Consider the following 17,370-nt stretch of genomic DNA (forward strand, 5'->3'; position numbering starts at 1 on the left):
TAGTGTTGTTAGAAGGAAGGCGTGTATATTAGAGGGGTTAAATGGGTTAATGGGTTAAATTTTGTTGCATTTGAGAGTAACTGTTAAGGTAGAATATATATATGGGTTAATTTTTTTCTTTATCCCATTTTCTCATCAACAGACAATGGATGCAGCTCAAGTGGAAGATTTCAAGTTATTTAGGGTGACAGAAGCAGATGGCAAGCATCACACTCTGCTGCAAGCACCTCGGTCTTTACCCACACATCTCAGTCTTGTCAATGCACCTCCCACCCACGATGCCTTCAACATCCTTATGGCTGATGTCTCGGGTTCTATGTCATCTTTCTGGCCATATGTTGTTAATGGCTGGCAGATGAGCATCCAGGGCAAACTTACAGGTACATTTCATGAAACTTCTGAATATAGATTTTTTGAAGTTATTTCTTTTTGTGTCAAGAATGAAAAGTTGCCTGTAGCTGTCACCTTAACTTTTGTGTTTGATCCTATATCATGGTAGCTTATCAAAACCTCTGCATGCCATAGTTCTGTATGTACCTCTAATGAGATATTCCTCTTGCAAATGCTCCTTTAAATTTCTTTTCCGTTTAGATTTTCTCCAGCTTTATTCAAATACATGTTCTCATTCTCACTGTATTCATCCTCCCAACATGTTTTCAGTCTTATACTTCATCGTATGCTTCCAAAAGTATTCCCTTAATCGTATAGTGTCTCCTGATTGTCTTATTCCTGTAAATGGTGTGAACTCATACATTAAGAAATCTGTATAATCTGTGTACACTAGTTAAGGCATGCTTGTTATAAGCTTTGTTTATTTACATGCAACAGGGTGAGCAGTACCACTTTCAAATAGATGGTTAGTAAATGGAAAAGAGCTTAAGTTGAAAAAATGAATTTGGGAAAACTACAGAATTGTGCGTTGTTGGAGTAGCAGAGATGTAACTTATTTTATACCCAAGTGCCTTTGCTGCTTTACCAAGGTAGCATGAGAACAAACAATGAACTGGTTTGCACACATTACTCTATAGCTGTCACGCATAAAGTATCAAAACTAGAGCCTACCATTCACAACCAATGCCCAAAAGCCATCTTTGTGCTCAATCTTGATTACATTATGTGCCCTCAAAACTTATTAAAGAAATGTGATTTGGCCTAATCTGTCCAGTAGGGTACATGATAGTGAGGGAGGATAAAGGGAAAGAGGGATTGATCCTCTTGATAATGGAAAACAATAACTTTTAGGATATATTGTTGAATGGTCCATTCAAAGAAATGGAAAGAGTAGGTGTAGGACAGTCTTGTATAGTGATACTGATATTCGTAATCCAGAGAAATGCAATAAATTGCATATAATTTTGTGTAACAATAAAGGACAGTCAGGATGGTGCAGGCAGCGGTGTTAAAATTGTAATAATGGTTGTTTCACCTGTAAAGAAACAGACTGGGAAAATTTAGATATTTATGGTTTGCAGAAAAAATTCCTGTATCATCACGTCAGCACAATAGAAATGCAGAGGCAGATATACCATAAGTACTAGGTCACATCTTTGTACATTGTAATTCTGAAACAGTATCATTTATGATACCCCAGTTGGAAAAAGTGCTTCTGTAATGATTGAGTGTGTGGTTAATGAGAACAAAAAGGGGATGATAGTGGAAAGCAAACTGACCAACAGTTACACAAAAGAATTCTTTCGTGTTGTCTGTTTATGCAGTTTTTCTTGGTCATTGTTCATGTACCAACAAATGCATTAAGAATTGAGTTTGTGGATTTTATTGATTTTCTTTACTTTGATTGATATATTGATGTTTTTCTCTTTTTTTTTTTACAGGACGAACCAAGATTTTTGTTTTTGGAAGTATAGTGAGTTTTGTGCGAGTTGGAACAGAACTGACTGAAGATGATTACTGTGGGGGAGGAACAGATCTAACCTCAGCCTTACAAACTGTTCGTCATGAAGTAGATGACTGTTCAGAACATTATGTACGAGTCTTCATTATAACAGATGGTGCCCATGGTTTTGGCGAGCCTTTACCAGACACTGAAATTGAAAAGATGAGTGCACCGCTAGGCAAAACAGTAGATGTTTTTCTTCTAGGCCTTGGTTATTATTTTCCTGTCAATTACAGTATTGACATTAGATCACGTATGCACAATGGAAGTGCAAATTTGCCTTCGTTATTTTGGGCTAAAGAATTAACAGAAATCGAAGACCAGATGATGTATATTGGAACAGAGTTAAGCTCTGGACTAGTGAAACTCAGTCTGAACCACCACGGCTCTATTCTTCCAGGAATAGATAAAACTGAATTCATTCACCTCGGTGAGTGGCAGTACTTTTGCGAACCACCGGAAGAAATCCCAATGTTTACTGTTCAGGTAGATGATCAGTCTCCAAAGATGCTGTCTCTTGAGGTTCAAGAAATAACCATGGAACTTTTGCTGCATCAGGTGTTTCGTCAGTGGAACTCTGTTGTAATTCAGCGGCACCGTAAAAAAGAAGATTTTCCTAAAGACATTTTTGATCTTATGGATACATTATTTAGAAATATAAGGAATAAGTTGAACTCAGAATTAGGTGATGGTAACAATGTGAAAGTAAGGCTTCAAAAGAAGAAATTGAAGGGCTTTGAAGTAGATTATGCAACGTTAATGAATCAGAGTAAGACGGTCATTGGTATTGAAGGTAAATACCAAAATGAGATTGAGCTTGCTGAGACTATTCTGATGAGCACTGTCACTAATAAAAAGTTTGATACAAGACTCTTGAAAATGAGAGGTCATGGACAGGATGATTATGATGCAGATGTTAAAGCTTTCTGTAATTTGTACGAAAAGACAAAACATAGGATCTTAGAACTTCCCCAGCCCACACCTGAAGAGTGCTGTAGAATCACTGCATCCTCTACATTACAAGATATGCAAGATCCAGACTTTCTCTTGATGTTAAATGAGAATAAATTTGATCTCATGAAATGTTTCACGATGACAGGAATTCCAGTGTATGCACCAGTGCGCGATGCATCACAGATCAACCCATGGACAATGTGCATTAAACATATTCTCGTAACACCTTTCACAATACTTAGTCAGAGAGCTATTGAGGCTTATGCAGACTTTGGTGAAGATGCTTTAGGTGCTGTTGATAAAGATGTTTTACTTCAAAAAGATAATGAGAAAACACGTTTCAATGCCATCATTCCCATTATACCTGTGAGTGCTACCAGTGTCTTGAAGCCATTTGTTCGTTCCAACCTGTATGCTATGTTGGCTACATTTTGTATTTTGAAAAATCCCCACGTTATTGACCACAATGCGCACATTGCTGCTCTAGGCTGTGCATGGGTAAGATCTGTATCAGAATTTCCCCTAAAATCACGTCCACAATTTATTTGTGATCGACTTGAAGCCATTGTTGCTACGGCTGATGTATACATGGATCGAGATGGAATTGTTCGTTATCTGAATGCTCTTATTAATCATCCAAAGCAAGCCCTTATGACAGAAAGTGTAGATATGTTTGATGGTAATACTCTCAAGTGCGAATCACTTATAAAGCCCTTATTCTTTACTCATCTGATAAAGAAAAAGTTAGTAGCCACTCAAACTGAAAATCTTCTGAAGCTGATGCTAGGAGAGTTCATTGGACGTTGCCTCTCCAGATACGGAATTGATGATGCAGATGCTACACCTTTTACAGACTTCTTTGCTGAAGAGCTCAACAATCCTGAGAGGAAGAAGAATTGGTTGGAGAAGCATTATCAGGTGAGACATATTTTTAAGTTAAGGCCACAATATATGCTTAGAAATTATTGCATTTTTTTTTTTTTTTTTTTTTTTTTTTTTTTTTTTCAAAAGAAGGAACAGAGAATTGGGCCAGGTGAGTGTATTCCCTCAAAGGCCCAGTCCTCTGTTCTTAACGCTACCTCGCTAATGCGGGAAATGGCGAATAGTTTGAAAGAAAGAAGAAAAGATCTGCACTTTCCAAGATATTTTCCAACTGAATTCACTATGCTTCTGAGTTGGAATATCTTTAGTACTTACTTCATGAATTTTTTAGTTTTTTTTTTATTTGGATGAAAATATATTGTTAATTATATGTTTATTATTGTGGTATTGTTATCTGTATTATGACCTTGAAGTGAAGAAGAAGCACTTCTATAGGTGTGGTTTGTCCATGTTTCACTATAATAAACTGGGCACTGGTTGAGGACATGTGTCAGTAAAGTTGCAGTAACTATTTGTACTTGATCCACTCCATTAGATTGGGAATAAAGTGTTTATTATCAAGAATATCATACATCCAGCCATATAAGACTTAACTTTTCCAGAAAAATGTCTCCAAATATCACCCAGCATCTTGTATGCCAGTGGTTCAGGCAAAGGGTATGCAGTAGACATTACATTGTAGTAGACCAAAACCAAAACTCCCCTATAAGTCACGCAGGTCCTCATATAACCTAGAATAGGAGATAGGGGAGAAAGAATACTTCCCACACATTCCTCACGTGCCATAGAAGGCGACTAAAGGGGATGGGAGCGGGGGGCTAGAAACCCTCCCCTCCTTGTATTTTAACTTTCTAAAAGGGGAAACGGAAGAAGGAGTCACGCGGGGAGTGCTCATCCTCCTCGAAGGCTCTGATTGGGTTGTCTAAATGTGTGTGGATGTAACCAAGATGAGAAAAAAGGAGAGATAGGTAGCATGTTTGAGGAAGGAAACCTGGATGTTTTGGCTCTGAGTGAAACGAAGCTCAAGGGTAAAGGGGAAGAGTGGTTTGGGAATGTCTTGGGAGTAAAGTCAGGGGTTAGTGAGAGGACAAGAGCGAGGGAAGGAGTAGCACTACTCCTGAAACAGAAGTAGTGGGAGTATGTGAAAGAGTGTAAGAAAGTAAACTCTAGATTGATATGGGTAAAACTGAAAGTTGATGGAGAGAGATGGGTGATTATTGGTGCATATGCACCTGGGCATGAGAAGAAATATCATGAGAGGCAAGTGTTTTGGGAGCAGCTGAATGAGTGTGTTAGTAGTTTTGATGCACAAGACCTGGTTATAGTGATGGGACATTTGAATGCAAAGATGAGTAATGTGGCAGTTGAGGGAATAATTGGTATACATGGGGTGTTCAGTGTTGTAAATGGAAATGGTGAAGAGCTTGTAGATTCATGTGCTGAAAAAGGACTGGTGATTGGGAATACCTGGTTTAAAAAGAGAGATATACATAAGTATACGTATGTGAGTAGGAGAGATGGCTAGAGAGCGTTATTGGATTACGTGTTAATTGATAGGCACTCGAAAGAGAGACTTTTGGATGTTAATGTGCTGAGAGGTGCAACTGGAGGGATGTCTGATCATTATCTTGTGGAAGCGAAGGTGAAGATTTATAGAGGTTTTCAGAAAAGAAGAGAGAATGTTGGGGTGGAGAGAGTGGTGAGGGTAAGTGAGCTTGGGAAGGAGACGTGTAAGGAAGTACCAGGAGAGACTGAGTGCAGAATGGAAAAAGGTGAGAACAAAGGAGGTAAGGGGAGTGGGGGAGGATTGGTATGTATTTAGGGAAGCAGTGATGGCTTACGCAAAAGATGCTTGTGGCATGAGAAGCATGGGAGGTGGGCAGATTAGAAAGGGTAGCAAGTGGTGGGATGAAGAAGTAAGATTATTAGTGAGAGAGAAGAGAGAGGCATTTGGAAGATTTTTTGCAGGGAAATAATGCAAATGAGTGGGAGATGTATAAAAGAAAGAGGCAGGAGGTCAAGAGAATGGTGCAGGAGGTGAAAAAGAGGGCAAATGAGAGTTGGGGTGAGAGAGTATCATTAAATTTTAGGGAGAATAAAAAGATGTTTTGGAAGGAGGTAAACAGAGTGCGTAAGACAAGGGAACAAATGGGAACTTCAGTGAAGGGGGCTAATGGGGAGGTGATAACAAGTAGTGGTGATGTGAGAAGGAGATGGAGTGAGTATTTTGAAGGTTTGTTGAATGTGTTTGATGATAGAGTGGCAGATATAGAGGTAGTAAAAGCTTTGCGGAAGATGTAAGCCGGCAAGGCAGGGGGTTTGGATGGTATTGCAGTGGAATTTATTAAAAAAGGGGGTGACTGTATTGTTGACTGGTTGGTAAGGTTATATAATGTATGTATGACTTATGGTGAGGTGCCTGAGGATTGGCGGAATGCTTGCATAGTGCCATTGTACAAAGGCAAAGGGGACAAAGGTGAGTGCTCAAATTACAGAGGTATAAGTTTGTTGAGTGTTCCTGGTAAATTATATGGGAGGGTATTGATTGAGAGGGTGAAGGCATGTACAGAGCATCAGATTGGGGAAGAACAGTGTGGTTTCAGAAGTGGTAGAGGATGTGTGGATCAGGTGTTTGCTTTGAAGAATGTATGTGAGAAATACTTAGAAAAACAAATGGATTTGTATGTAGCATTTATGGATCTGGAGAAGGCATATGATAGAGTTGATAGAGATGCTCTGTGGAAGGTATTAAGAATATATGGTGTGGGAGGCAAGTTGTTAGAAGCAGAGAAAAGCTTTTATCGAGGATGTAAGGCATGTGTATGTGTAGGAAGAGAGGAAAGTGATTGGTTCTCAGTGGATGTGGGTTTGCAACAGGGTGTGTGATGTCTCCATGGTTGTTTAATTTGTCTATGGATGGGGTTGTTAGGGAGGTGAATGCAAGAGTTTTGGAAAGAGGGGCAAGTATGCAGTCTGTTGTGGATGAGAGAGCTTGGGAAGTGAGTCAGTTGTTGTTCGCTGATTATACAGAGCTGGTGGCTGATTCGTGTGAGAAACTGCAGAAGCTGGTGACTGAGTTTGGTAAAGTGTGTGAAAGAAGAAAGTTGAGAGTAAATGTGAATAAGAGCAAGGTTATTAGGTACAGTAGGTTGAGGGTCAAGTCAGCTGGGAGGTAAGTTTGAATGGAGAAACACTGGAGGAAGTGAAGTGTTTTAGATATCTGGAAGTGGATTTGGCAGCAGGTGGAACCATGGAAGTGGAAGTGAATCATATGGTGGCGTAGGGGGCAAAAATTCTGGGAGCCTTGAAGAATGTGTGGAAGTCGAGAACATTATCTCGGAAAGTAAAAATTGTTATGTTTGAAGGAATAGTGGTTCCAACAATGTTGTATGGTTGCGAGGCATGGGCTATGGATAGAGTTGTGCGCAGGAGGGTGGATGTGCTGGAAATGAGATGTTTGAGGACAATATGTGATGTGAGGTGCTTTGATCGAGTAAGTAATAATAGGGTAAGAGAGATGTGTGGTAATAAAAAGAGTGTGGTTGAGAGAGCAGAAGAGAGTGTTTTGAAATGGTTTGATCACATGGAGAGAATGAGTGAGGAAAGATTGACCAAGAGGATATATGTGTCAAGGTGGAGGGAACGAGGAGAATGGGAGACCAAATTGGAGGTGGAAAGATGGAATGAAAAAGATTTTGAGTGATCGGGGCCTGAACATGCAGGAGGGTGAAAGGCGTGCAAGGAATAGAGTGAATTGGAACGATGTGGTGTACCGGGGTCGATGTGCTGTCAATGGATTGAACCAGGGCATGTGAAGCGTCTGAGGTAAACCATGGAAAGCTGTGTGGGGCGTGGATGTGGAAAGGGAGCTGTGGTTTCGGCGCATTATTACATGACAGCTTGAGACAGTGTGAACAAATGTGGCCTTTGTTTGCATTTCAGTGATAATTGTTCCTCTGGGAAGAAGATCCCACAAGGAGACTGTAATTCTAATGTACCCTTAGATGTAAGGGAAGCTGGACTTATCACTGACAGCAATGTCACAATATTTAACAAGTTCAGTATTTTCTGAGATATTCCCTGCTATATTAGGGTTGCATCTATTATGGCAGAATATATGGTACTTGATTCTGAAAATAATTAATAACTTATTGTGTCAAATGTTTTTTACATGCTTTCTTGCACTTTTGCATTTGGCTTTTTTTTTACATCTTTACTACTTTCCTGCTTGTGTGTGCTAAGTTTTTGTCTTTCTAGCTTGGTTACTGTGCCAGGTTTCTCGTTTCCCGAAACTTCTTGAGGGAAAGAAACCTCATTTAGAGATAAGACAGTTGATGTTTTTTTTTTCATTATTATTGTACTTAGTCACTGTCTCCTGCGTTAGCAAGGTAGCACAAGGAAACAAAAGAAAGAATGGCCCAACCCACCCACATACACATGTATATACATAAACGCCTACACACGCAAATAAACATTTCAACGTATGCATACATGTACATACACAGACATACATACATACACATGTACATATTCATACTTGCTGCCTTCATCCATTCCTGTCACCACCCCACCACACATGAAACAGCACACACACACACACACACACACACCCTGTGTGCATGCAGGAGGTAGTGCTAGGAATAGACAACAAAGGCCACATTCATTCACACTCAGTCTCTAGCTGTCATGTGTAATGCACCGAAGCTACAGCTCCCTTTCCACATCCAGGCCTCACAAAACTTTCCATGGTTTACCCCATGTGCTTCACATTCCCTTGTTCAATCCATTGACGGCACGTCCACCCCGGTACACCACATTGTTCCAATTCACTCTATTCCTTGCATGCCTTTCACCCTCCTGCATGTTCAGGCCCCAATCGCTCAAAATCTTTTTCACTTCATCCTTCCACCTCCAATTTGGTCTCCCACTTCTCATGCCCTCCACCTTTGGCTCTTATATCCTCTTTGTCAATTTTTCTTCTCTCATTCTATCCATGTGACCAAACCATTTCAGTACACCCTCTTCTGCTCTCTCAACCACACTCTTTTTATTACCACACATCTCTCTTACCCTTTCATTACTTACTTGATCAAACCACCTCACACCACATATAACCCTCAAACATTTTATTTCCAACACATCACCCTCCTCCACACAACCCTATCTATAACCCATACCTCACAACCATATATCATTGTTGGAACCACTATTCATTGAAACAACCCATTTTTGCTCTCTGAGATAACATTCTTGCCTTCCACCCATTCTTCAGTGCTCCCAGAACCTTTGCCCCATCCCCCACTGTGACTCATTTCCACTTCTATGGTTCCATCTGCTGCTAAATCCACTCTCAGGTATCTAAAACAATTCACTTCCTCCAGTTTTTCTCCACTCAAACTTGCCTCCCAATTAACTTGTCCCTCAACCCTACTGAACCTAATGACCTTGCTCTTATTCACATTTGCTCTCAGCTTTCGTCTTTCACACACTTTACCAAACTCAGTCACCAACCTCTGTAGTGTCTCTCCTGAATCAGCCACCAGCTCTGTATCATCTGCTCACAAAAACTGACTCACTTCCCAAGCCCTCTCATCCACAACAGACTGCATACTTGCTCCTCTCTCCAAAACTCTTGCTTTCACCTCCCTAACAACTCCATCCGTAAACAGTTTAAACAATCATGGAGACATCAGGCACCCCAGCCACAAACCTACATTCACTGAGAACCAATCGCTTTCCTCTCTTCCTACTCTTATACATGCCTTACTTCCTTGATAAAAACTTTTCACTGCTTCTAGCAACGTGCCTCCCACACAATAAACTCTTAATACCTTTCTACGTACGAATCCATCTGTTTTTCTAAGTATATCTCACATACATTCTTCAAAGAAAACACCTGATCCACACATCCTCTGCCACTTCTGAAACGACACTGCTTTTCTCAATCTGATGCTCTGTACATGCCTCTACCCTCTCATTCCGTACCCTCCCATATAATTTCCCAGGAATACTCAACAGACTTATGCCTCTGTAATTTGAGGTGTTGGTATTTTTAGAAAAAAATTTCGGAGATTTTCATCATTACAACCTTTTTCCCTTGGAACATTTTTAGGTTAATCCTGACATAGTCAAGAACATGTCAAGAAGAACTGGCCTTGCCATAGGTATTTTTAGAGTATTGTTAATGAATGAGAGTGCCCAATAGGTCTTGAATCTCATCAGCTACCAGAGTAGCTGAATCACATTTTCCTCAGATTTGCTAAGTGAGGTGGGATCTGGAGAGTTTTAACTTTTTTTTTCATATCAAATGAAGTTTTCTTACAGCTTCTGCAGATGATTTTGCATTATGGGACACCTTTTCCAGTGACAGAGCACTTTAACTGGAGCAACAGTGAAGACAGTGGTCCATGTTGAAATATGAAGGATAGGGAGGACGAACAAAAGGGTGAAAAGGTTATGTAGTCAGAAGCCATTAGAACTGTGCATGGATGAAAAACTTTTTTTATGGTCATATGGTTATGTTATGTGTGGCATGTGATAGGCTGCTCAAGAAAGTGATTTTAGAACAACAGAATGGACAGGGATGAGAGGTAGACCATGAAAGAAGTAGATGGATATAGTGTGAAATTTAACTAGCATATAAGGATATTTCAGATAAAGATATTAGGTAAATGGTTGAGGATTAAAGACAAGTTAAGCATTTTCCGTATGGAATTTGTATGAATGAGGACCTTGTCTCGATTGATGTATTAACTTGGAGAAAAGATGAGGAGCACTTTTATATGTGAGGAAGTTCATGTTTCATTTTAACACACTGGACTTTGGTTGATTTAGTAAAAGCGGATGAAGGTTGAGGGATGTTCAATGGTTGATTTAGTAAAAGTGGATGAAGGTTGAGTGATGTTGCAAAGGTTGTATTTACCTTTTCCTTTCCATTGAAATGGAAATGGAGTTATTATTATTTACTATTATACTTAATCGCTGTTTCCTGCATCACTGAGGTGGCATCAGGAAACACAAAGAATGGCCCATCCACTCATATATACATAAACACCCATACCCGCACATATACATACATATACATATCACCATATACATACACACACACAGGCATTTACATATATACACATGTACATATTCATACTTGCCTTCATCCATTCTTGTCGCTACCCAGCCCCACAGGAAACAGCATTGCCACCCCCTGCTGCAACAAAGGAGTGCCAGGAAAACAGACAAAAAAGGCCACATATGTTCACACTTAGTCTCTAGCTGTCATGTGGAAGGTACAGAAACAGCTCCCTATCCACATTCAGAGGAGAGAGAAGGCAACTAAAAGGGGTGGAAAATGGGGCTGGAAACCCCCCCCTCTGTGAATTTGAATTTAGATTTATAAAAAAGGAAATGGAGTTATGAAACGTCAATAGGTAGATATGGTAGCATTATCTCTTAGAAAAGAATCGTAGATGCAGTTTTAATTATAAAAAATTTCTTTCCAGAAAATTGCAAGGGAATTCCAGATGGCTCATGGTAATCTTGTGGAGAAGTTTTTCACTCTTGATGAACTGCGAGCTGATGTCAAGCAACATGTTTTGACCCATGTTGCTACTTTATCTGACAAGATAGCTGAAGAAATAACAATAAATATCAACATAGAGAAGGTAAGAGTATTGAGGCTTTATAAAGGTAAGTGAAAGATGCTTTGAAATGCCAGGACCTGAAAATTCGAATGGGTAAGAGGCTTGAATAAATTGAATACATTTTGAGTGATGTGGTATATTGGGTATAACATATGGTTAGAAGCTGAACCTATAGTCTATTAAGTGGTCATGAGAAACAAGCATGTGGTCATTAGGGCTTGTCTGTGAATGATGAGTTCTGGTCCTGCGCATTAGACACGACAGGAGAGTGGATGAGAGCAAAGGAGGACATTTCTTCAATTGTTCCTGGTGCAACCAACTAAAGAGGGAAACTGCAGACAGTTATGATTTACCTGTTTGTGCATAGGTTGGTGAGTGAAGTGAGTGCAAGGGTTTTGGGAAAGATGCAGATCTGTAGTCTGTCAAGGACAAGGGGGAAGCCCAGGAATTGGGTCGGTTACTGTTTTCTGATGATATGACAATGGTAACAAATTCAAGTGATAAAGTGCAAAAGTTGGTTTTTTAGTTTGGGAGTATGGTTTAAAGGAGAAAGTTGAGAGTAAATGTTAATATAAGTAAGGTTTTATTATAGTTTAGCATTGTAGAAAGAGAGGTTAGTTAGGGTGCAAGTATGAATGGAAAAAACTTGGATTCACAGGTTGGATGAGGGGGTGAAGGTCTTGGACACAATGAGAAATGTGTGGAAAGAGATGTCACTATCTATGTGGTCAAAGTTAGGCATGTTTTGATAGTACAGTAGTCCTGATGGAGTTATGGGCTTTAGATGAGAATGTATGGAAGAGGGTGAATGTGTTAGAAATTAGATGTTTCAGGATATCATGCAGTTGTAGGAGAGTCGATCAAGTAAGAAATGACAGGGTTAGGGAGAGCAAAAGAAGGTGTGCTTAAATGGTTTTAACATATGGAGAGGATGGATGAGATGAGGTTGACAGTGTTCACAAATGTGTCTGAAGTGGAGAGGAACAACTGGTTCACTTCCCAAGCTCTCTTATCCACAACAGACTGCATACTAGCCCCTCTCTCCAAAACTCCTGCATTCACCTCCCAAACAACCCCATCCATAAACAAATTAAACTACCATGGAGACATCATGCACCCCTGCCACAAACTGATATTAACTGAGAACCAATCACTTTCCTCTCTTCCCACTCGCACACATTCCATACATCCTCGATAAAAACTTTTCACTGCTTTTATGTTCTTAATACCTTCCACAGAGCATCTCTATCAACTCTTATCATATACCTTCTCCAGACCATAAATGCTACATACAAATCCATTTGCTTTTCCAAGTATTTCTCACATACATTCTTCAAAGCAAACACCTGATCCACAAATATTTATACACATATTTATCCCCTGGGGATAGGGGAGAAAGAATACTTCCCACGCATTCCTCACGTGTCGTAGAAGGCGACTAAAGGGGATGGGAGCGGGGGGCTGGAAACCCTCCCCTCCTTGTATTTTAACTTTTTAAAAAGGGAAACAGAAGAAGGAGTCATTCGGGGAGTGCTCATCCTCCTTAAAGGCTCAGATTGGGGTGTCTGAATGTGTGTGGATGTAACCAAGATGAGAAAAAAGGAGAGATAGGTAGTATGTTTGAGGAAAGGATCCTGGATGTTTTGGCTCTGAGTGAAACGAAGCTCAAGGGTAAAGGGGAAGAGTGGTTTGGGAATGTCTTGGGAGTAAAGTCAGGGGTTAGTGAGAGGACAAGAGCGAGGGAAGGAGTAGCACTACTACTGAAACAGGAGTGGTTGGAGTATGTGATAGAGTGTAAGAAAGTAAACTCTAGATTGATATGGGTAAAACTAAAAGTTGATGGAGAGAGATGGATGATTATTGGTGCCTATGCACCTGAGCATGAGAAGAAAGATCATGAGAGGCAAGTGTTTTGGGAGCAGCTGAGTGAGTGTGTTAGTAGTTTTGATGCACGAGACTGGGTTATAGTGACTGGTGATTTGAATGCAAAGGTGAGTAATGTGGCAGTTGAGGGAATAATTGGTATACATGGGGTGTTCAGTGTTGTAAATGGAAAAGGTGAAGAGCTTGTAGATTTATGTGCTGAAAAAGGACTGGTGATTGGGAATACCTGGTTTGAAAAAGAGAGATATACATAAGTATACCTATGTAAGTAGGAGAGATGGCCAGAGAGCGTCATTGGATTACATGTTAATTGAGAGACTTTTGGAAGTTAATGTGCTGAGAGGTGCGACTGGAGGATGTCTGATCATTATCTTGTGGAGGCAAGGTGAAGATTTGTAGAGGTTTTCAGAAAAAAGAGAAAATATTGGGGTGAAAAGAGTGTTGAGAGTAAGTGAGCTTGGGAATGAGACTTGTGTGAGGAATTACCAGGAGAGACTGAGTACAGGATGGAAAAAGGTGAGAACAAAGGACGTAAGGGGAGTGGGGGAGGAATAGGATGTATTTAGGGAAGCAGTGATGGCTTACGCAAGGGATGCTAGTGGCATGAGAAGCGTGGGAGGTGGGCAGATTAGAAAGTGTAGTGAGTGGTGGGATGAAGAAGTAAGATTATTAGTGAAAGAGAAGAGAGAGGCATTTGGACAGTTTTTGCAGGGAAATAATGCAAATGAGTGGGAGATGTATAAAAGAAAGAGGCAGGAGGTCAAGAGAAAGGTGCAAGAGGTAAAAAGAGGGCAAATGAGAGTTGGGGTGAGACAGTATCATTAAATTTTAGGTAGAATAAAAAGATGTTTTGGAAGGAGGTAAATAAAGTGCGCAAGACAAGGGAACAAATGGGAACTTCAGTGAAGGGGGCTAATGGGGAGGTGGTAACAAGTAGTGGTGATGTGAGAAGGAGATGGAGTGAGTATTTTGAAGGTTTGTTGAATGTGTTTGATGATAGAGTGGCAGATATAGGGTGTTTTGGTCGAGGTGGTGTGCAAAGTGAGAGGGTTAGGGAAAATGATTTGGTAAACAGAGAAGAGGTAGTAAAAGCTTTGCGGAAGATGAAAGCCAGCAAGGCAGCAGGTTTGGATGGTATTGCAGTGGAATTTATCAAAAAAGGGGGTGACTGTATTGTTGACTGGTTGATAAGGTTATATAATGTATGTATGACTCATGGTGAGGTGCCTGAGGATTGGCGGAATGCGTGCATAGTGCCATTGTACAAAGGCAAAGGGGATAAAAGTGAGTGCTCATATTACAGAGGTATAAGTTTGTTGAGTATTCCTGGTAAATTATATGGGAGGGTATTGATTGAGAGGGTGAAGGCACGTACAGAGCATCAGATTGGGGAAGAGCAGTGTGGTTTCAGAAGTGGTTGAGGTTGTGTGGATCAGGTGTTTCCTTTGAAGAATGTATGTGAGAAATACTTAGAAAAGCAAATGGATTTGTATGTAGCATTTATGGATATGGAGAAGGCATATGATAGAGTTGATAGAGATGCTCTGTGGAAGGTATTAAGAATATATGGTGTGGGAGGCAAGTTGTTAGAAGCAGTGAAAAGCTTTTATCGAGGATGTAAGGCATGTGTATGTGTAGGAAGGGAGGAAAGTGATTGGTTCTCAGTGAATGTAGGTTTGTGACAGGGGTGTGTGATGTCTCCATGGTTGTTTAATTTGTTTATGGATGGGGTTGTTAGGGAGGTGAATGCAAGAGTTTTGGAAAGAGGGGCAAGTATGCAGTCTGTTGTGGATGAGAGAGCTTGGGAAGTGAGTCAGTTGTTCCCTGATAATACAGTGCTGGTGGCTGATTCGTGTGAGAAACTGCAGAAGCTGGTGACTGAGTTTGGTAAAGTGTGTGAAAGAAGAAAGCTGAGAGTAAATGTGAATAAGAGCAAGGTTATTAGGTACAGTAGGGTTGAGGGACAAGTCAATTGGGAGGTAAGTTTGAATGAAGAAAAACTGGAGGAAGTGAAGTGTTTTAGATATCTAGGAGTGGATTTAGCAGCGGATGGAACCATGGAAGCGGAAGTGAATCATAGGGTGGGGTAGGGGGCGAAAGTTCTGGGAGCCTTGAAGAATGTGTAGAAGTCAAGAACATTATCTCGTAAAGCAAAAATGGGTATGTTTGAAGGAATAGTGGATCCAACAATGTTATATGGTTTCAAGGCGTGGGCTATGGATAGAGTTGAGCGGAGGAGGATGGATGTGATGGAAATGAGATGTTTGAGGACAATATGTAGTGTGAGGTGGTTTGATCAAGTAAGTAATAATAGGGTAAGAGAGATGTGTGGTAATAAAGAGAGTGTGGTTGAGAGAGCAAAAGAGGGTGTTTTGAAATGGTTTGGTCACATGGAGAGAATGAGTGAGGAAAGATTGACAAAGAGGATATATGTGTCAGAGGTGGAGGGAATGAGGAGAAGTGGGAGACCAAATTGGAGGTGGAAAGATGGAGTGAAAAAGATTTTGAGTGATCGGGGCCTGAACATGTAAGAGGGTGAAAGGTGTGCAAGGAATAGAGTGAATTGGAACGATGTGGTATACCGGGGTTGACGTGCTGTCAGTGGATTTGACAATGGCATGTGAAGTGTCTGGGGTAAACCATGGAAAGTTTTGTGGGGTCTGGATGTGGAAAGGGAGCTGTGGTTTCGGTGCATTATTACATGACAGCTAGAGACTGAGTGTGAATGAAGGTGGCCTTTGTTGTCTTTTCCTAGCGCTACCTTGCGCACATGAGGGGGGAGGGGGTTGTTATTTGGTGTGTGGCAGGGGTAGCGATGGGAATGAATAAAGGCAGACAGTATGAATTATGTACATGTGTATATATGTATATGTCTGTTCGGGCATATATATATATGATGTATAGGTATGTATATTTGCGTGTGTGGACGTGTATGTATATACATGTTTATATGGGTGGGTTGGGCCATTCTTTCGTCTGTTTCCTTGTGCTACCTCGCTAATGCGGGAGACAGCGACAAAGCAAAATAAGAATAAGATAAATAAATACATGTAAACACATATACATATGCATACTTGCTACCTCCATCCATTCCTGATGCCACCCTGCCCAACAGGAAACGGCACAAATGCTTGAAGGAAATGGAAACATTCTCTTCTCTTCCTCCACAACTGATCATCACCCCCTGAATCGGCAAGGTCTGTCGCATACTACCACAACTGCTTCAGGAGTAGTGCTACTCCTTCCTTTGCTCTTGTCCTCTCGCCAACCCCTGACTTCACTCCCAAGACATTCCTAAACCACTCTTCCCATTTACTCATAAGCTTTGTTATATACATAAATGTTATTATACTTTGTCACTATCTCATTCTTGTATCTCATCTAGATGAGGTGATCATTACACAAAAGTGCGCTTTGGAACTTATCATGTTTCATTTTCCTCGTGGTTATCAGCAAATACTAGATCATGCACCCCTCTGTGACCTTTTGCAACATCTTTATGTATTTGTATGTAATTATGTATATGTACATTTAAGTTTAGGTGTGTATACTTATATACTGTATGTGTACGTAAAGTGTCTTTTTTGGTTGTTTCCTGGTGCTCCCTCGCTAACGTGGAAAATGGCTATCGAGCATGAAAAAATTATGTATGTTTTCCTTGGGGTTAGGGAAGGCATAATACCTTCCACATGTTACCTGCATATCATAGAATGTTATTAGGTTCAGCAGAATTGAGGGACAGGTTAGTTGGGATGTAAGTTTAAATGGAGAAAAATTGGAGGAAGTGAAGTGTTTTAGGTATCTGAGGTTGGTATTACTTTTCTTACCTTTTGTATTTTTGAGTCCTTTTCATCATTAGACAGTTTTATTGGGTTATGAAATTTGGAAGTAGAGATATAGATTTAGTTATTGTTTTTTTATGTATGATAAACCATAGTGAATGTTCAGAATGATTTTTGTGTATTTACATTATGTAATACTGATAAGCTGGGCAAAGCCCGTCATGCTGTGGAATATAAAGACTAAGTAGAAGTTGTAAGGAGGAGCAGTAGTTGGGAGCATTAGGTTGAAGTAGTAGGTTGGAGCTTTAAGCAGAGATAGTCGATTGAAACATAAGGT

The 17,370-nt window shown here is 40.3% G+C and overlaps 1 protein-coding gene across 6 annotated transcripts in view; it reads left to right on the plus strand.

Annotated features, from left to right (window-relative positions):
- The window catches only part of LOC139746849 (uncharacterized), a 51,684-nt gene that overhangs the window by 14,274 nt on the left and 20,040 nt on the right, over positions 1 to 17,370 (plus strand). For all 6 annotated transcript variants that reach the window (XM_071658463.1, XM_071658464.1, XM_071658467.1 and 3 more), the window contains exons 2-4: positions 143 to 380; positions 1,833 to 3,766; positions 11,227 to 11,388. In XM_071658463.1, the coding sequence (XP_071514564.1) occupies positions 143 to 380; positions 1,833 to 3,766; positions 11,227 to 11,388 (2,334 nt within the window). The remainder of the gene's footprint in view (positions 1 to 142; positions 381 to 1,832; positions 3,767 to 11,226; positions 11,389 to 17,370) is intronic.

The sequence above is a fragment of the Panulirus ornatus genome, chromosome 66 (genome assembly GCF_036320965.1).
Source record: "Panulirus ornatus isolate Po-2019 chromosome 66, ASM3632096v1, whole genome shotgun sequence".
Lineage (NCBI taxonomy): Eukaryota > Metazoa > Arthropoda > Malacostraca > Decapoda > Palinuridae > Panulirus > Panulirus ornatus.